The sequence below is a fragment of the Primulina huaijiensis genome, chromosome 15 (genome assembly GCF_012295235.1).
Source record: "Primulina huaijiensis isolate GDHJ02 chromosome 15, ASM1229523v2, whole genome shotgun sequence".
In the NCBI taxonomy this organism is placed as follows: domain Eukaryota; kingdom Viridiplantae; phylum Streptophyta; class Magnoliopsida; order Lamiales; family Gesneriaceae; genus Primulina; species Primulina huaijiensis.
Window position 1 is genome coordinate 13850972 of NC_133320.1, and position 21776 is coordinate 13872747.

The 21776-nt window shown below is 34.1% G+C and overlaps 1 protein-coding gene across 3 annotated transcripts; it reads left to right on the forward strand.

The window, feature by feature from the left end:
• The first annotated feature begins 5767 nt into the window (after positions 1–5767).
• LOC140958958 (uncharacterized) lies at positions 5768–13996 on the forward strand. 3 transcript variants are annotated; one of them, XM_073416603.1, is made up of 10 exons: positions 5768–6163; positions 7584–7627; positions 7931–8066; positions 8986–9118; positions 9496–10091; positions 10659–10989; positions 11399–11666; positions 11851–11943; positions 12379–12840; positions 13552–13996. In XM_073416603.1, the coding sequence occupies exons 1-10, from the start codon at positions 5989–5991 to the stop codon at positions 13870–13872; spliced, it is 2559 nt and encodes an 852-aa protein (XP_073272704.1). In that variant the 5' UTR covers positions 5768–5988; the 3' UTR covers positions 13873–13996. The 3 variants fall into 3 exon arrangements, with proteins under 3 accessions (XP_073272704.1, XP_073272706.1, XP_073272705.1); XM_073416605.1 differs by having other exon boundaries at positions 8992–9118; XM_073416604.1 differs by having other exon boundaries at positions 5769–6163; positions 10662–10989.
• The last annotated feature ends 7780 nt before the right edge of the window (positions 13997–21776 follow it).

Sequence of the window (21776 nt, forward strand, 5' to 3'; positions counted from 1 at the left end):
TTTTAGGTAGACGAACATAAGGTGCATAATTTTGAAAATTTTGTTGATTTTGGAAATGTGGTTGTGAAAATTGTGCAGCATTATCATTCCTCCAACTAAAATTTGGATGATTTCGCCAACCTGGATTGTAACTTTGAGAAAATGGTTCAAAATTTGGTCTTTTGAGATTGTTTAAAACATTGGCTTGTTCATGGAGACATTCTTTAAAAGGAGGCAAAGTGGGACAATCTATTGTAGAATGATCACTTGTATCACAGATGTGACATGCAATTTCTTGAAGAGATTTTAATTGACCATTCTTTTTCAATTCAAGTGCCTCAACTTTTCTTGCCAAAGAGGTAAATCTAGCTTGAAGATCATGTTCATCTTTGAGAGTGTACGTACCTCCACCAGATGTAGGAGATTGAATCTTGTTTGATGGTTCGATTGTACCTATAGTGTCCCAATTTTGAGCATTTTCAGCTAATGAATCGAGATACTCAATTGCCTCGTTTGGATCTTTATCTTCAAATGTTCCATTACACATAAATTCAACCATTTGCCTATCTTTAGGTGTTAAGCCTTCATAAAATTGAGAAACAACTCTCCAAATTTCAAAACCATGATGTGGACAAAGATTAAGCAATTCTTTATATCTATCCCAACACTGATAAAAAGTTTCTCCTTGTTTTTGAGTGAAAGTGATGATTTGCCTTTTGAAAGAATTTGTTCTATGAGATGGAAAAAACTTTTTCAAAAATTGTTGTTGCAATTCATCCCAAGTTCGAATGGATCCCGATCTAAGATTTTGTAGCCAAGTTTTAGCTTTATCTTTTAAAGAAAAAGGAAAAAGCTTAAGTCGAATGGTGTTCATGCTACAATTTAGATCATTATATGTGTTGCACACTTCTTCAAACTCTCGTAAATGCATGTATGGATTTTCAGAATCTAAGCCATGAAAATTGGGTAAAAGTTGGATAATACCAGGCTTAAAATTGAAATGAGATGCATCGGGGGGAAAAACTAGACATGAAGGTGCACTAGTACGTGTAGGATTCATGTGATCTCTAAGTGTTCTTCGTCTATCATGATCATGTTGAGATTGAATTTCATCTTCATTTTCTTGGATGGGTTCTTCCGCCATGTTTTGTGAAAATAAAGGGTTATTTCGAATGAGTCGACCACTAAGTGTACGTGACCAAATAATGCTCATGCAAATGCAAATGCAAAAGAATAAAAACACACAAAAGCAATAAAAATTCAAATAAAGAAAAATAAACTATAAACAAAATTAAATAGACTTGAAATTAAATTATACTTCCCCGGCAACGGCGCCAAAAACTTGTTGTCACTTTGATTGTTGCACTCCCAAGAGCAGGTTGTCCACAAGTAGTATAATTCGGTGAGTCCGATATCGTATCCACAGGGAAGCTAAGGTAATTACAAGTCCACTACAATGTCTTTTTGTTTTGTTTTTGTTTTTGTTTCTTTTTAATTTTAATTGTTTGAATCTTTAATGGGTAAATTTTAATTGTTCAAATTTTAATTTAAGTAGTTGAGATTAAAGGATCCACTCTTGGTATTTTAATAAAGTTAACATTAACGAACAATATTGAAATCCACTTAATAAAATGGTTCCAATATATTAAATAATCATATTTATATTATGTTATAAATTATTATCTTATAAGTATATAATATATACCAAAACTTATAAATGTGGTCAAGTATTTATTGTGCTATATATATTTGTAAACACTAAATCAAGGTTCCCACTTTAAATGGTTGGTAAAACCAAACAAACATTTAAATGGTACCAATAAATTAATACTATGATATATTCATATATAATAAATCAAGGAATCCAAGTTAAATGGTTGGTAAAACCAAACTAACATTTAAATGGTTCCAAGAATTTAATATTATAATATATTTATATATAATAAATCAAGGCATCCACTTTAAATGGTTGGTAATACCAAACTAACATTTAAATGGTTCCAAGAATTTAGTGTAACATATAGCAACAATAAATCAAAACTCCCACTTATAAGTAGGGTATAAAAATGCTTAAAGAAATAAATATAACATAAACAATAAATAATGATTAAATAATATAAAACATAGATTCTTACCTTTTAATAACCTTATTATCATGCCAAGAGTTTCACCTTATCATCTCAACTTTAGGAAGTTAGCTATTCATTATTCAAAGTGTAAAACTTTGAATATGAAATTAACATGCTAATTGTATTTAAATGAAGAAATAAAGGAAAAATATAGAGAGAAATATTATGAACTCAAAGGTTTGTTCATAGAATGAGGGATATCTCAATACATTACAATGCACCCCTATTTATAGCCAAATTTGGGGAGACAACCACAAATAAAATATTATTTTTTTACACATAAGTCTTCATTGGTGTTCCAAGATATTATATTATATTACACATCACTTTTGAAAATCTTCTTCTCCGAATTTGCTTCTTCACATAAAAAGAAACATGTGGATAATTGAGTTGTCTAGTTGTGGTATTTTTTTCAAACCATTTGACCAAGTAATTTGAGAGATATGGTCAAAATATTAGAGCATGGTAAAGCTGTCACTCCTTTGGTAACTTTATTTGTTGCTTAATTTGATCCCAATTGTGAGAGGATTTTTATCTCATGCTTGTCAACAATATTGTAGATATTATAATCAACTTTCTACAGGTACAAGAATCATCTTAATCCCATTTGCAACGCCAAGTTTATTCTTGTTTTATCGAACCTGTAAAAAATAGTAAAAACTTGTAATTACACAACAACTTATATTTTATACAATTTATTATAAAACATATAATATTTAATAAAACAAAAACTATATATTTATATTATAAAACATTTAATTAATGTACAATTTTCATGTTTATCACTAGTCGTGACCCAAGGGCAATCGAGATGCCATTTCTCGAAGGGGGCTCGCGTATGGCTTGTTAGGGTGAACCGTTCACGTCTGCGTGCATGGGGATGTGGTTTGTGGTTAGGTCAATCTAGGGGAGTCCAGTCACGTCCTAGGATGGTCTAGTTCAGGTCTTGTCTGGTCTAGGTTGGGCTAGGGCTGAGAGTTGGCGCCTAAAGTCAAGTAGGGTTTGGGGGTTAATGCGTGCAAAAGAGTTCGGTAGTTGGTCAAGGGTTTTGAGGGTCTTAGGTCGTTTGAAATAAGTTATTTAAGGGATGGTCATGTGTGATAAAGTCATGGTTTAAGTTTGGAGAAATTTGGTTGAGTTTCGGGTTAATTCGGATTAAAATCGGTACCTTGGTACAAGTTTTAAAACGAATTATAGAAATTAATGCATGGGCTCGAGGTTACATCTAGGAAATTATTATAAATATGTTTTGAGGTGTTTTAAGGAGTTTGGTTGGATTTTGGTCGAAATTTTGAGATCCACGGGTAAAATGGTCAATTAGGGATTCAAGGGACAAAATGGTCATTTTGCACCGGGTCGAGTGAGCAGTCCTGCAGCGCCCTGATCACAAATTGACATGTTTTAAATGTTTATGTTATCATGAACATAACTTTTTATGGAAACACGAAAAATACGTTGTATGCTTGGTTTGAAAAAATTTACGTATATGCATGATTTTTATTAGTGATGAATACGATGACATGTTTTGAAGGAAGGGAGTTGGTTGTGACTAATACGAACATAAACACGAACACGGACATGTAAGGCCAAGGCTCAGTGGATGGGTAATATTGTCGCTGATGTTCCCACCTCCGAGTACCGCAGTTATACATAGATGGATCCATCGACTAGAGCTGATAAGAAAGTCACAACTAATGAATATAATTCAAATAAAGAAAACTGAACACATATATGTTGATATGATGCGATATGGACATGTTTATTCTTTTACATGTCATGTTTATGCTTACATTTTTTAGGACCATGAAATGTATTTTAATTACAGTACTTTTCACTATTGCATGTTATGTATATGTACTTGCTATCACGGTTCAGGTGTGTTGAGTCTTTAGATTCACAAGTGTGATTGATGCAGGTGAGTATATTGATATGGAGACTGGAGGCGCCGAAGACTGAGTAGGCGGGGCTGGATGTAGGCACGCTAACCCGAGGATCATATTGTTTTCCGCACATTATGTTTTTGCGTTAGGAGTAAACATGAATATTTTTATACACTTTCGTTTTTTTATATGTTGATGGACGTCAGGACTTTGCATGTTGCTTATTTGAATTATTTTAATTTTAAATAACAATCTAGGGTTTGATGTTGAGATATTCTTTTTAACTGCATTATTTTTACCAGTAATTGAATACTTTTATTTTAAAATGTGTGATTGACAGCTGTTATTACATGCATGCGCTTAAATGTAATTTTCGAAGAATAGTTTACAAAAGAAAAATTAAAATTTCTAGTAGTATTTTAGTAGCACAAGTCGTTTCATTAAGAAATAAAATATTCCTTTAAAAAAGAATCGAAATATCGGCACCATTAATGAAAGAGCGTGAATGACCTTCAAATCTTGTAAAAATATAGCTTATTTTGCAATTGCTGACAGGAAGAATTGACATGCCTATCATCAATTTACAAACAAAAGTATCGTTTATCCTACTCATCTATTGCTTCCCAATAATTGGCTTCAACTCTGACATCACTTTTTCACAATAGGAAGGGGTGCATCCTGAAAAAATTATCTTTCAACTATTCATCAACTCAACATCATCAACTATTTTATCTTCCGCAGCCATTATTAATATTTGAAAAATATATAAAAAGAACATTATCACAATATCAAATATGCATTAACAAGAACAAAATAATCAATTTTTGTAACAATACAATGACTACGGGCACTATATCAAAATCGTTAGCTTTATGATAATCATGTATGAATTTCGAAAAATTGATCTAATAAAACCACAAAATATTTTAACAAGCAATTTAATGAAAATTTCAAAAACCAAAACAAATTATGGGCAAATATAGATTTAACATACTCATTGCATTTCAAATGAATATTTAATTCACTAAAGCGGACAATCTTATGAACATAAACACATAATAAATTCAAGAACAACAACAAAAAATTGGAGATAAACAAATGACAACCAGGAAATAAAAATGAATTTATGAACTTACAAATATTATTGAAGTATTTCAAATAAATACTCTACATCAATAACAAAAAAAAATTAATAAATAACTTCTTATAAAATTAAACTCAATAATTATTAAAAAGAAATACGAACTTAAGAATACTCATTCAAAAATTTCGAAAACATAATCAAATAAAACAAACAAAAAAGTAAACAAGAAAAGTAACAACACTAACGACATCAAAATCCTAAAAAATTGAGAAAAAACGGACACAATCTGATATCAGATATGAGGATAAAAAAATCAACGCCAAATGCTAAAGCTCTTAGTTACTTGCGAAAAGAATACATCTTGGTCGATTTTTAAAATTGAATAAAAATTTACGAGAAAAAAATCTAATTTTTTTTTTTTTTTTGGATTTTTTTTCCTTTGTTCACTTTCGGGGATTTCGAGTCGTAGTTACGCCTACAACTTCTTTCACTTTAGAAAATTTTATTAACCTCGTCATCAATGATATCAATGTTTTCTCTCGCTCCGGATGAAGTCGTTTGAGCAAGAGAAATGACAATTTTTTGAGAAGTGGGAACACAAATTGTCTTACTTGGAAACCACCAACAAAGGAAAAATCGTTGTTATTGATCATTTCATTACAATAATTAATCGATTGAAATTCTCCAATTTCCCAATTAATAGAAAAAGAGATTTTAATTTCAAAACCCTCGCTCACTAACCCCAAATCCCCATCACTCGCTCCGAGCACGCCCTGCGTCTTCTTTCTCCCAATTCATAGCCTATTCATATTCTAACGATGAGTCTCTCAATCTAGGGATTGTCTTCGAGTTTTATAGCAATTTTATCTCGATATAAGTTGCCATATTAGACTGTTTGGCTATTACTAATTTGGAAATGGTGTCGGGCTCAAAAGTCGAGGGCGTGGCGCAATTTTTATCGGCGGGTGTACGGAAGACCATACAATCGATCAAAGAAATCGTGGGGAATCACTCCGATGCTGATATTTACGTGGCTCTTAAAGAGACAGACATGGATCCTAATGAAACCACTCAAAAGTTGCTCAATCAAGGTCCTTTTGTTTAGGTTTAAGTTCATTCTGTTTTAAATCTGTACCCTGGCGTTTTTTAATTGTGCCTTTTTCTTTACGTTGTGTAATTCTTGGTGGTTTCTTGATATTTGGCTTGTTGACTCTTGTGGAGAATTTTTGAGATGTTTAGTTAGACGGTGATTTCAGTCTACTTAAATGTCGTGTGTATTGTTTTTTGTTCCAAATAGAGTGTTTTCGTTAGAATTAAAATCTGTTTTGAACGGAAAGTGGTTTTTTTTACAAATTATTTTTCCTTCTACTCAATTTCTGATGACTTTAGACCGTGGGCCAGTTTAGTTTTGTAATTCTCCATTGAGGAGCGGAAACCTTGTTTCCTCTGGGAACAGCTGCTTAAGGAATGCTTTCGCATTATGTTTGGAGGTGGGATAGTTTTTACTGTAGTTGATATTAGTTAAGTTTAAAATTAGTGTCTTTATTTCCTTGATGCATTGATTCAGGTGTTTCATCTGATTTTGAGTTTGCATTTGAAATGAAATATTTGGATTTGAGGAAGGATTTGAAATCACTCTATATTATGGTAGATTTGAAATCCACAAAAGTTATTCAAAAAATAACTAGTTAAGGATTTAAAATTCAACTGCTATTAGTTGTCCCACATCGGTTGGATAAAATTCCTTGGACTTGTATATAATGGCTTGGACAATCTTCCCCCTTGAGCTTTTGGGGTTGAGTTAGGTCCAAGTCTCAATCTTAACATGGTATCAGAGCTCAGATTACACCGTTATGTGTTAGACTGCTCATAGTTGGGTCACTAGTTCTGTCCATATTTGGGTCATTTGTAAACTTCACGTTCTAAATGTTCATTCCTGGGCGTGAGGGAGGTGTGTTAGTTGTCTCACATCGGTTGGATAAAATTCTTGAGACTTGTATATATGAGCTTGGACAATCCTTCCCCCTTCTGCTAGCTTTTGGGGTTGAGTTAGGTCCAAGTCTCAATCTTAACATGGTATCAGAGCTTAGGTTACACGGTTATGTGTTGGACTGTCCATTGTTAGGTCATCAGTTCTGCCCATATTTGAGTCATTTGTAAATTTCACACTCCAAATGTTCATTACTGGGCGTGAGGGAGGTGTGTTAGTTTTCTCACATCGGTTAGATAAAATTCCTGGGACTTGTATGTATGGGCTTGGACAATCCTTCCCCCTTGAGCTAGCTTTTGGGGTTGAGTTTGGTCTAAGTCCCAATCTTAATAGCTGCAACCTTAATTGCATTCTTTTAGAGAGTTCACTTTTTGTTCTTCTCAAGATGTACTTCATGATCCTCATAGTTATTTTTTTTGTAGATCTATATTCCTCGACTTAGTTAATTGAGCACTCTGTTTTTTCCTATTTGCTTAATTTATTTCTTAAATTTTTATGTCGTATGGTATGTTTTCATTCAGATCCATTTCATGAGGTGAAGAGAAAAAGAGACAGGAAAAAAGAGGTATTTTTTCTGTCATTACTTCCTGTTTTTCCAATATGCCTTGTAGACTATTCAGTAAACCATTTATGCCATCTCCCGTATCATTCTTTTCAAGCTTTTATTTGCTCATCAGGTTGTGTTCTTGATATATTTTCCCCCTTTTAAAGCCTTAAGTATGAGTTTGATCTGTGTGCATGCAATATACACATGGTGTCATCTATTATTTAGATGTTAAGATGTTGCAGGTTTTATAGTTTTAGTAATTTAGATAAATTGTTGCTATATAATATGTTTAAATTTTAAATATTTTGTATTTTGCCTCAGAGTTCAGGGTATAAGAATTTTGTTGCTGCAGAGACTAAGAATAACGTCGATGTTGCGCGTATACCAGTGAAGTATATTACTTATTTTGACTGTGATACACAAAGAGGTGGATATGGAAGAAATGTCATATATGGTGGTATGCTCTTCTGTCAATATTCTCGTTTAACCTTTAGATGAGTGTTGAGGAATTGTTACGGTCAGTATTCTGATCGTAATACTTTTACTAGGAAGACATTCTATTGTTCTGCCTCCTGCCAAACTTTAAACATATTGTAAATTAACACATTTTCAGCAACTTGGTTTTGTAAGCCAGTTTCTAACCCATGCTATGTTTTTTCAAACTGGCAGGAATTCTTCTTATGCTTTTGTTGATACTTGAAAACATTGATGGATTAGGGAAAATATTATCCAAGTGTAGGTGAAACATGCTCAACTTCTTAAATATAGAAATAACTTAATGGCTGATCAAAGGGGGATTTGATGTTTGGTCTAATTTTACGCTAACTCTACCATGCTTTAGCTCCATTATGTAATAGATCTTGTCTATGTTGCATCTAAAACTGCCAAGGGAAGTTACAGTTTCTATTCTGGATAATTGTGCTGTGTTTTTAGACCATGGATCAAACCTCAGATGAAAAAGTATTATTTACTTGAGATGTATGACTATTTGGCTAACTTAAATCGAAAGTGCTGATTGTTTGAAGAGATTATTCTGCCCTAGTTATCCCAAAACTTCTCCTATATTCGTCTTTTCTCTGTCACAAAATGTTGATAGGTCCATAAGATGACACATGTTTTTAGGATATGTGACTGTCCCTCGTATAAACCTACAATCAAATGTCAAAAACTTGTTTTTATCTGAGATCGTGGTGTCAAAGGAAAATTTGTTTGTCAAGGTTGTAAAAATCTTCCGGTAAGCCTCCATTTTTACTCGTGAGTATGTCAATGTATTGAGTCAATCATGTTCATCTTGCTCTGTATATTTCTCATATGCTTGTTAGAATAGGTGCCATGTGGCATTCTTACAACTTCTTTGAGATATATGGTTTGACTAGATGCAGGGACCGCTCGAGAGTTCCGTGTTGTTCGGGACAATAGAGTTAGTCAAAATGCCAGTACAGATTCAAAGCTTGTTCAAAGTTCAACTTCCAGAGGTGAGGGAGTAATATCTAATGGGCCTGTGAAGAGGTACTGATAATTACTGCTGGTGTTTTTAACTACTCATAGCTAATCTTAATTGTCTGGTTGCTAATTAATAAAATGTACTTTAAACTTGTAAAAAATCAAAAGAAATTAATATACAATTGGTATAACTAATCAGGAAAAGGCTAATAATTTTTTGAAGCATTGTTCAACTTCTCGGGGATGTGGCAGTGACCTGCTTTATTAACATGCTTTGCTTGTTTAGTACATGTCTGGTGGGATTTCTTAGGAACTTCTCATATATTTGGTTTGTACACACATAATGAAGTTTGAATTATCTATCACCTCCACATTTATTCAAGTGTGAGTTTCTCTAAAATTTGTTGAGCATGATATGTATCTTACACTGTTAGCTCTTACAGCGATTCAACCAGCCCTTCTGGGCATCAAAATTCTCCGGTTGGTCAACATTCATCTCAGGCTTTGCATGGTCCTGCTGATTCACTAGCGAAGAAAAGTAAAGATATCACAGCAGGTGATAACGACAGTAAAGAATTGCTTGTGGAGAAGCATCTTCCAACTCCTAGTGCTGATTTGCGAGTGCAAACAAAGGCAAACGATGCTTTACCATATTCTGAAAGTTCTTCTAATAATTCTATCATCGGGGTTTATTCGTCCTCTTTGGATCCCGTCCATGTGCCATCCCTTCATTCTAAACCAGCAATCAATGTCGGGGCTATCAGGCGGGAGGTTGGAGTCGCGGGTCCTCGCCGGCATTCGTCTGAATTTTCTGTCAAGTCCTCAACATTTCAGAACACCTCTAATTCTAACTCTCAGTTAGTTAGGGAAAGCCACTCAAGGGAATCAGCTAGGCCATCCAGTGGATTATCTAAAAGTGACCAATCCGGACAAAATATGGTGCCAGAATATTCTATACCTGGTCCATCCACTAGCAGATCTTTTTTGAGTAATCAATCTGGCAGCAGATCTCATCATCAAGTGACTGGTCATCAGAAAGGTAACTGTTGCTTACTATCCTTTTCAAATGTTGTTTTTCTCTTTAATTTCAAAGTCGATGCTATTGAATTTGGGATTTATTGTTCATACTTCTAATTATGATCATGGAAAGCAGTTTGACCTACTTAGTTGATAAGTTGGCTACATGGTGATTTGCTTCTTTATTATAATAATAATAATATAATAATTGGTATGTGCTGTGTATTTAGCTGGAATTGAGCAGTATAACATGGATATCAAAGTTCTACCTTGAAATCTTTTTTGTTATCCTACTGCAAATGGTTTCATGTTATCTGAACTCTTTGGTGATTGGATAAAGTTACCATGCAGAAAGATGGGTGTCTAGACTCTAGAGGGAGGGACTAGGGAGGGAATGTTTTCTCAAAGAGAAATGTAAGCAAAAGAATGAGGAATAAAGTCCTGGATTTGATTTTTCCTTTGTATAAAATTTTTCTTTCCCTCTTAGTAGGGTTGGTGTTTTCTAGCATTGTGGATAATACAGTCTATCGTGAAATATTTATGCATCTATATTGAAGTTATGATGGAACTTACCAATGCTTTCTTGCAGTAGCTCCCCAGCCTAATAAGGAGTGGAAGCCAAAGTCAGCCATCAGAACAATTGCTAGCACTCCAGTGGTTATTGAAACTTCTGCAAAAAATTTTTCTCCTGCTGCCCGTCCTGAAGAATTGGAAGAGGCAACAGAGATGCATGATAACATTTCACGGCCGGTCATCTCTGAGAATCAAAATGTTATTATAGCTGCACACATTCGTGTCTCCGATGCTGACAGATATCGTCTGACCTTTGGTAGCCTTGGAACTGAATTAGACACATCTAGGAATTTAGTTTTTAAGGTCAACGAGGGGGCTGAAGAATTATCCAGAGAACCTTCTGCGAGGTTGCTTTCTTTTATAACTAACTTCCATTTTTCTGTCATTTATAAGGATTAGTTTTTGACTGTCGCCTAATGTAGTGTCACCTTATTTAAGAAATCGAGTCAACTCGGCATGAAAACATTTACATGCAAATTTTCTGTAGGTTCTTTACTATTGATGTTGTAGTCATTAAAGATTGTATAAGCTTGCGATGTCAAATAAAGTTTTATGTACATCTATTGGACGTGCTTTCTGATTTCCTGAAAATGAAGCATTGATAATACCGGAATCACAATTTGGGTCTTCTGCTAGAATTAGATGGTCCTGTCATTTTTTGTGATACAACAATATAAATTTCTTTCAGACTTGCAATCTGTGATTTGTGTGATTTATTTAGAGCCCTGGTTGAATGACTGCCATATTAATTGGCAGTGTGTCGGTCTCAAATCCAGAAGCTTCAGGAGATGAGTCTGGTGATAGCAAGCAGCTAGAGATGAAAATTGATTCAGTCCAAGCTTCAGGATTCAGTTCTTCTGCTGCTTCAGATGCTGTGTCTGATTCTCAATTAACTGAGAAGAAAGAGGCTTCCAGCCCACAGAACCTGGAAAACTATGCTGATATTGGGTTGGTTGGAGACAACCCGCCACCCTATGCTCAGGAATTGATACATCAAGATACTTCTGAATTGCCAAACTTTTCGGTGAGTTCAGATTTGATTAATCCTGCTGATGAAAGAGCATTCTTGTTTATCTTTATGTCTCGTGGATTGATTTGATTGCCACTTTGGGACTCTACATATTTTCATTAATCAAGCTAATTTTAACTATTGATGTTAATATCAGCAGCCCTCGACACTTTTTTAACTATATTTTTACTGGAAGCAGGATTATGACCCTCGTATGGGATATGATATGCCATATTTTCGCCCATTGGTTGATGACACGGTTCGAGGGCCAGCTCTACCATCTTCTCAAGAGGTTAGAATAAAATGTTTAGATGCCATGAGCAACTACACCTCTTTGTTCCTCACCTTTCTTGCCCTTCGGCTGGCATTCTCCAAGAAACATTCAGTCACTGTGGTGTGTTGTCGCTCATTTGACTGTACTGTAGGACCTTTTAGATTTTACTAGCACTTAGTTGCTTGCTGTAGTGGAGATTAGGTTGTGTGCTGGAACCAAATGAATGCTGGAGTCCTAGTGTTTGCCCTAAATAGTAAAAAAACAGTAGTGAAAGGCTGCTGTTTGGTGATTGCCTTTCTCATGTTTGTGGTAATCCACATGAATAGAATGACAAGGGGAAACAGGGGATGGTTTATTTTGAATGGTAACTGAAGTATTACAAATTTCGGTATATGTTTGCCTCCATGGGTTGATCTTTAGCTTTTAGATTTTTATTTATTAATTATTTTACAGGTCCTGAGTTCTCATTTAACAAACACTGTTCCTATTTCGACAATTGCAATGGTACATCATCCGCAACATCCACAGCAGCTACAGCAACAGATGGCCCAGATGTATCCCCAACTTCATGTTTCCCATTACGCTAATTTAATGCCATATCGCCAGTTCCTCTCCCCCGTATATGTTCCTCCAATGCCCTTACCTGGTTACTCTAACAGTCCTGCCTACCCCCATCCCTCTAACGGAAGCAGTTACTTGCTGATGCCTGGAAATGGCGCCCATATATCTCCAAACGGCCTCAAATATGGTGTTCAGCAATTTAAGCCAGTCCCAACTGGTGGTCCAACAGGGTATGGAAATTTCTCCAGTCCAGCAGGTTATGCCATCAGTACTCCTGGGGTTGGAAACGCAGTGGGGCATGAGGATTCATCTCGGCTCAACTATAACGATAGTCTTTATGCTCCAAATCCTCAGGTGACTACATCCCGTTTTTAACCTTATTATCAATTTATCATGCATGACTTGCCTAATGATGAATTTGTCATGTGGAAAATTGATAGTTTGTTCTACTTTAAGATACCAGAATAAAAGTGAATGGAAGCGTAAATTCTTTAATTATTTATTTATCTATCTGTGTAGTCATTATTGTGGAGGCCACATTCAAATTTTATTTTAACTTGTTAAAACGGTAGAGCGAGTTTACTAATTTTTTGGTTTGCATAAATATATTATATATTTGGTTTATTCTCTGATTACACATGGACTAGCAAATGAGGTTTCAGAGTAGTGTATCATGAGAGTTTTCTCAATGAAATTCATCTATTGATGTGATTTGCAAAATGTTAAGAAGATGTAGAAGTTTTTTCTTTGTTAGCTTGGGTTCCCATGCTAGTTTTCAGTGAGGGAGAGAATGACTGTTTAATGTGCATCTAGATGTTTGATTTTTCCCAACTACTCTGTTCAGATCCATTTTTATTGGTAATGATATCAGACAAAAGAGTTTTAATTTATCTTGCATTTCCAATATTTCAAGCACTGGTGATGACTGTTTGTATATGATAAAAATGTTAGTATATGAGTGCGCTCTCCTCTCTTTAAAAGTTAAAAATGCTTTTGCATATTTTCCTGTTGAAAATTCCGTTAGTCGCTTAATTGCCTCCATTTTCCAATTTAATTGGCTGGCAGGCAGAGACATCTGAGATTTGGATGAACCCCAGGGAACTTCCTAGTCTGCAGTCTGCTTCATATTACAGTCTTCCCGGGCAGACACCTCATGCTGCGTATTTGCCCTCACATGCAGCGGCGGCAGCTCAATCCTCTCATATGCAGTTCTCTGGCATGTACCATCCATCCCCGCAGCCTGCTGCAATTGCGAATCCTCATCATTTGGGCTCTGCCATGGGCGGGAATGTTGGAGTTGGTGTGGCTGCACCAGGTCCTGGAGCACAAGTTGGTGCCTATCATCAACCTCAGTTGGGTCATTTGAATTGGGCCGTTAACTTCTGAAGATAGTTCTTTAAATGCCTTTGGCTTACAGTGACGGACATTAGCCATAGGTATTTTAGATTTTGCTAATTATTAAATGTGTAAAATGCTGTCGTTTCAATCAATGCATTAAGTTGTGTTGCCATGTCTAATGTTTCCTCGAGGACAGATTTCTTGACAAGGAACCACAGGCCTCAATAGGCGTTCGTTTTCTGATCCTGTACCTAACCGGTCTTGGTTCCTGAGATCATTGATCTTTGATCAGCCAAATTTGCCTTTTACCATTCACCACCTCTGCCTTTTTTCATTGTGTCATAATTAGTTAACTTCGAGAACTGTAGGATTTGAAGATGGTCCTGCTAACTAGATACTAGTTGTCGCACGACTAGGTTTTGAAAATCGTGTGTAAAGACTAGTCTTTTTTGTTCGCTCAAAAGCCATTGGTGAGAGGAAATGTCGAGGGGCGATGGATTGATACTCAAAGGTGTCTTGTCTAACTTTTGATAAATAAAACTGACCTCGGGTGCCTCTTACCCAATTGGTTTACTTTCAAGATTGGATCTGCTAAGCCGACCTTCCATTGACAAGCGTTCGTTGGATTGAATCAAATGGGTATAGGTAATTTCTCTGATTCTGCAAATATATGATGCATCCGATGGGGTGTGGTAATTGTGAATTTCTTCTTGGGATTTCCAAAATGCAAGTCCTTTTTCTGCTTATTTTCATGTCCGTCGTATATCCCCACATCCCTTTAAAAGCAATCCATCTCTCAAGTGAATAGTGTGCCTCGGGCCCCTTTAATATTACGAGTTTTAATGGCGCTGTGTTATGTGACTTGAAAGATTTTCATCAATATGGTTTTATAGCATAAATCCTTCGTGGCAAGAGGAGTTCAACATTACTCTAAGGTGAAGATTTTTGGATTCACATCTTCTGTATTTATTATATTTGACACTTTACGTGTCTTATCAATGCAAAAATCATAATATACGAGGAAGTTAAGTGCCAAATTTATAAAAAGGATGTAAATACAAATAAACCTTGAACCATGTCAAAAAATAAATGTGTCGAGGGAAACAAGTGTGACATTCAACATCAATCGGATAAGTTTTAATGTCTATTATTATGATATTAGCTTGAAGTTATATTAAATCCATTTATGTTGGTAGCATGTGAAGCAATTTGAAATATAAATATGAAAATAAAGAATAAAATTGAACATTGAGATTTACATGAAAAACACGTAAAATTATTATAGAAATAATCACGGAGAAGATGAAAAAGATTTCACTATAATATTTTATGGATTACAATCACCATATTTTCAAATAGCATATTCACTCTCCTAATACATGAGAACAAACTTCTCACAAATATTTAAACAATAAACATTCAAATACTATGTGATAGGTGAAGAGAGAACTCAAATAGGATGAGAAATGAGGTGAAGTGATGCACCGCACCTATTTATATGTGCTCTTCTCCGTCTGAACAACGCAATTTCAAAGTCTAACTTTATATCCTCTTGAAATTAGTGTTTAGTTGGCAAATTTGAAAATCAACATTGCTTGTCGCCGAAAGCATTCATCATTTCTACAATCCATAATTCCATTCACATGACAACATTTATCCCATTTGAAAATTTGATCGAGAATCAAATATTTCTTAACACATCCTTTAAATCTTGCATTTCCCTGTTGCTTATATTTCTGTTAAACTGCTTGAAGATTTACATCAATCAAACTTATTACAGTTCACTGACTTGGTCAGAATATCAGTTATGTTATCCTTTGTGTAGATCTTCCTCATATCTACACTTCTTTCTTCTACTAATTCTCGAATAAAGTGAAATTGGACTCCAATGTGTTTATTCTTGAATGAAATGAAGGATTCCATGTCATATGCAAGTCACCCTGAATACCACAAAACACAGAACTTTCTCTTTTTTGCCTGAACTATTCTAATAACCATTTAATATATATTGTTGTAAAGTTCAAAATGCGATAACGTAATCCAACTGCATCCAAATCTAGGAAAAATAGAAAATTCTTAATTAAATTGCATTAATTAAATGTGTTAGAAATGTTTACATGTTTAAAATATGATTTTCTATTATAATACATAAAACTGTGTTTTAAAGGTTATTCGAGACGCGATCGAAGAACGGAGATCGGAGACCGTAAAGGAAATTTTTTTTATTAAATGATTATTTTCAATTATTTAGCATATGGTATATTTTATTTGGAATTTTCGAAAATGGTGTCTTTTGAGATGTTTTTACGCCCCGAGTCGTATTTTAAACTGGTAATCAATTTTTTAACGAAAATAATGACTTTTTGGGAACCCGGCTAATATTTTCGAAAACTTTCCTAAACGAAATATTTTTCCTACAATCTAATGGGCCTAATGTACCTATTGTACTAAGGTTAATGGGCCTAATGGTATACCACAACATTTATAACCAAAGTTTGAGTTCCAAGCTCTTTTATTCCCCTCAAAATACATGCACACAACACTAGAGAACTAGGACTCTCTCCCTAGCAACCACAGCCCACACACACTATGTTAGAAGGTTTTCACGTGAGTTTTAAAGAAGAAATTTCAGTAAGTTCTCCCCCTTCTTTCCGCCAACGTTCCTACGCGTCAAGATTTGAATTTTCGTGCGTGAATCGAGTAAAGAATGCCTTAATCTTCCTTTACTCATCGTTCATATCATATTATGTAACACCCCGAAAATTTAAACGTCCACGCGAACCACATTCACGCAAGTTATTAAATTCTCTTGTATTTCAATTAATTGTTTTAATTGCATAAATTAATTATGTTGTGCATGTTGACATATTTAAATTATATTTTTTTCATGGTTGCATTAAAATATATTTTTAAAGGTTATTCGAGTTGCGATCGAGGAACGGAGACTGATGGCTGAAAAAAATAGAAATTGTTTTTTATTGGTTAATTGTTTTTAATTATTTAAAATATGAGTGATGTTTTTTCTTATTTTTGAAAATAAGGGGTTTTGAGGTGATTTTATACGCCGGGACGTAAATTTTACACACCGAATTCCCTCCCCAATATCACACGGCACACACACAATTTTTAAGAGGAAAATTCGAAAGCCTTCAAGAAAATTCAAGCCAAAGATCTTCGAGTCGTCGTTCTTCAATCGTCAACGAATAATCGTGCGTTAAATACGCAAAGGCACGCATAATTCCTTCCTTCAAAACATCATCACACCATAATATGTTTTTATGTATGTTTGGTATGAAAAACAAGTGACAAGTTATTTATTTTCGTTTTCCATGATCATGGGATTTTTAAAGCTTAGGTTTTGTTTCAAATTCATGTTTAATATGTGTTAAGGGGCTGCCATGAATTAGGATATGACCAAGCATGGGTTTGCACAAGTTTAAGGGTCTAGAACAGTCACACAAACACAGCAAAAACGAAACGAGCACGCGGGAACTGAATTCTTGTTTGGTTTGATCAAGGGGTGCGGCTTTGGGGTTTGCTGCTGGTGGGCTCGGCCAGGGATGGCTGGGGCTTGGTAAGGGGATAGTCTAGGGTCTGGTAGGGTCATAGCATGGATAGGACCCGTGGCTAGGTGGTTAGGAAGAGTCCATGATCACATGGACTCTTCCCATGGTACCAGACTTGTGCTAAGTATCTATATGTCCAGGAGACGCGCAGCTGCTGGTTTCCTGAACTAGGTGGCTCGCGCACGGGTTATAGGGTCTAAGCCGGTCTGGGTTGGGTCTGGGTGTGGTCCAAGGTAGGTTAGGGTCAGGTGGGCTCGGTGGTGGCTCGGCTGGATGTGTCCAGGTTTGGCTAGGAGTCTATAGGTGTGAGGTTTCTTCCATGCGCAGGTTTGGTCTTGTTTCCACGAGGCTTGTACGTGGGTTGGTGTTATGATCTTTGGGCAGGGCTTGGTCAAGAGGGTGACTAGGTGGGTTGGATAGGTTTTGGCGAGAGGTGGCTTGGGCGTGGCTCGAGTAAATTGAGAGATGGCTCGGTGTGTTCGTATATGTGTCAATTTCGAAAATAATACGACTAAAATTGAACCCATGGGTGAACGGATGCGGCTCATGATTTGGAATGGTAGAATAAATAATAAAAATACTTTGTTTAAAATTTAGGATAAAAATAACGTGTTTTGGGATTTATCCGGGATTTTATTGCCGCACGAAATGTTAATTAAAGAATTAATTATAAATCCTAATTTTAAGCTTTATAAAATTATGAAAAATTATATTTAAGCTCAAATAATTATTAAATTCTAAGTTTGTAAATTGGAAATTTTATATTAAGGTTTGGTTTAATTCGGGATTAAAACGCAGTAATACGTCTTATTCAAATATTAAATTAAAAGTTATCGATTTAAACCAAATAAAAATATGAGAAAATCCATGTAGGCTTAAATAATTATTTGAGACATGTTAGAGTCAATGAAATTAAAAAAAGTAAAAAACGTGAAATTTTTCGTCTCGGGGTAAAACAGTCATTTTACACCTAGAAATTAGTAAACATCATGGCAGTGTCCTGAAGGCTGTTTTATGTGTTAATATGATTATTTTCAATGGTTATGGATGCTTATGAAATTTTATATGTTAAAATGTTATTTTAAATGTTTATGATTTAATATGTCAAAATGTTATTTTAAATGTTTTGATGTTAAAATGTTTTGATGTTAAAATGTTTATGGATTTTTAATAATGTCATATGTATATTTTAAACGTTTATGATTTAATATATCAAAATGTTATTTTAAATGTTTTAATGTTAAAATGTCATTTTAAATGTTTATGGATTTTTAATAATGTCAAATGTATATTTTAAACGATTATGGATTTTTATGATAAAACGATAACATTTAAAGATATGTTGTATGCTTGTTTTTAAGAGGAAAAAGATATTAAATGCATGATTTTTTAAAGTGATGAAAATATGAAACATTGGAGGAGGTGAAGTAATTGTGACTATTGAGGATATGAGGATAAGAATGAGGATATCGTGAGAGAAAAGACCCAGAGGGAGCCCATTTATGGGAGAAGATCCAAGAAGGAGCCCGACGATCGTATTTTCATTCGATGAGAATAGGCCAAGGCCCAGTTGACCGGTGAGAATGTTGCTGGTGTCCCCGTCGCCCAATACTGTGGTTACATGTAGATGGATCCATCGACTTTTTGAGGATGAGTAAAGTCACAATTAACGATCTGAATTTAATAGAAAGGACAAATGTTTATGCTCATGATGAAAGGCTATATGTTATGAAATGAGGAAAAGGAAAAGGTTGAGGTTTAAGTTATACATGTTCATATGAATATGTTTATGAGGATATGAAAAGGTTTACGAAAATGTTTATGAAAATTCTTATGAAAATGTTTATGTTTAAATTGGTGCATCATTATGAAAAGGTTTTTATTTAAAGTTTATGCATCATGAAAATGTTTACGAAAATAATTATGTTTAAAGTTTATGCATCTCATGAAAACGATATTTTAAGTACAAGTATTTTTACGGTGCATGTGATTTGTATATGTAGTACTTGTTATCAAGATTATGATGTGTTGAGTCTTTAGACTCACTAGGAGTGATTGATGCAGGTACTATTGATTATGAATATGTTAATGGAGGTCTAGATGGTTGACTTTGATGGACTGAAGGTGCACATAACCTGAGGACCGACGCTAGTTTTTCGCACTAGTTATGATTTATTATTTTAAGTGATGTTAAAGATATTTTTATGAATATTTTTTATATTTATGAGAGTTTATAGTATGAGCTATACTTTTCAAATAAAGTTTTCAGGATTGGTAAAATGTTTGACGATTTTACGATTCAAACTATTTTCTTTTGGATTTTTAAATGGTAGTTGATTGTTTATTTCAAAATGGTTTCAAGTTATTTTAAAGTATTTATATATGTATATTTCGAATTATGGGGATTAAGGAAGAAAAAAAAATTTCTAGCACGTTTTAAGAAAACAAATAGCAGACATTTCAGTTGGTATCAGAGCAAAGGCCCTGTAAAGGGTTGTGCCACTATCAGTGCCGAGAAGCTCAGTCGTCAAGCTTCAATTTGTAACTTTTACATGCTTTATATGATTTATATGTTGTTACCTGCATGACTACATAAATTATATGTTTATGTAACATGCTAATAAGCTATATGGAAATAATTGATTTATATGATTTAGAATTTTTATACGTGATACAATATGAAATAAGAAATTATTTGATTTCAACGCATGTTGGCTTTGTGTTGGAATTGGACTATATTGATTTTTGGGTTTTAGTATTGACGTTCTAATTTTTGGGCCATAAGTTAATCGTGAATATTATGAAGGTCTTTGAGAAACGTAGATTTTTCTAAGAAAATATTTATGATTCGTGGTTACTAGTTGAATTAATTTTTGAGAATTACTCATAAGTAATAATGATTCGAAGACTACGATTATCTTTGGAAGTGAGAAAATGTATAAATTGGGATTTTAAGTTTGATGAAAGGTAAAATTGGTTATGAGAATTGATTTTGGGTAAATAAGATTTCAATTATTAAAATTATGTTATGGGAAACCTGTAGAAGGAAATTAAGAATGCCAACAACTTATGAGTTAATCATAGAATTATTGAAATTAAAGACCAAATAGGATAATTTTTGAGGAAATTAAGAATTGATTTTCACAATTGTTAAGGAATTTGGGGACTAGTTAACAATAAGTGAGAATTGAATGGGTTAAATGATAAGAATTTTGATGATTTAAACTTTTAAGAATATTTGGAACCTTGGAATATCTTGATTATAAGGTTATAAGGAATGTTAATCAAGGGTTTCTAAGGATGAAACAATATTAGGCTTGAAAATCTAAGCGTTAGCGGATGCGTTTGAGATTTTAAGGTTGAAATATGATAAGTTGACGAACATTTTGGATATAAAATAAGGAAAATAATATACGATAAGTATGGTCATCCATCTTTTAATATTGAGAATTGTATAAAAAATTAAAATTCGATGTTATAATAGTAACAGCTGTAATTCATTATGGGTCTTTTAAAGTTGCAACTCGCAAATAAGGATTTAGAAGGAAAAAATTAATTGGGATCAAGGAGATGTAAGGACATTTTAGAACTTAAGTTTTATCAGAGTTGCGCAGCGGAAGCGTGGATTTTGGGGATATTAGAACTAAGTCTAAACTTTTGATTATCGAGGATAAGAGAATTTCGAGGACGAAATTCAATTTAAGGGAGGAAGATTGTAACGCCCCGAAAATTTAAAGGTCCACACGAACCACATGCATGCAAGTTATTAAATTTTGTATTTCAATTAATTGTTTTAATTGCATAAATTAATTATGTTGTGCATGTTGACATATTTAAATTGTATTTTTTTCATGGTTGCATTAAAATGTATTTTTAAAGGTTATTCGAGTTGCGATCGAGGAACGGAGACAAATGGCTGAAAAAAATAGAAAATGTTTTTATTGGTTAATTGTTTTTAATTATTTAAAATATGAGTGATGTTTTTTCTTATTTTTGAAAATAAGGGGTTTTCAGGTGATTTTATACGCTGGGACGTAAATTTTATCGGTGTTGGATTTCCAACAAAAATACAAACGTTTTGGCAACCCGACTAATAATTTTACAAACTTATTTAAGCAAAATTATTTTTAAATCTTTTTAATATTTTAATTAAACACTAATGGGCCTAATTTGTATTCTTAATGAGCCTAAACTTAATTAATGATTAATTAACTATAAAATACTCAAACCCTCTCCATTAACACCATAACCACGCCCACTTTTCCGATTTTACACACCAAATTCCCTCCCCAATACCACACGGCACACACACAATTTTTAAGAGGAAAATTCGAAAGCCTTCAAGAAAATTCAAGCCAAAGATCTTCGGGTCGTCGTTCTTCAATC

Bases quoted from the DNA above. Each gene is read 5' to 3' on its own strand.
- LOC140958958 (XM_073416603.1), top strand. From the start codon at position 5,989: ATGGTGTCGGGCTCAAAAGTCGAGGGCGTGGCGCAATTTTTATCGGCG. The intron at 10,092-10,658 runs GTAACTGTTGCT...GCTTTCTTGCAG, and splicing joins AGTGACTGGTCATCAGAAAG to TAGCTCCCCAGCCTAATAAG. The intron at 11,944-12,378 runs GTTAGAATAAAA...ATTATTTTACAG, and splicing joins CTCTACCATCTTCTCAAGAG to GTCCTGAGTTCTCATTTAAC.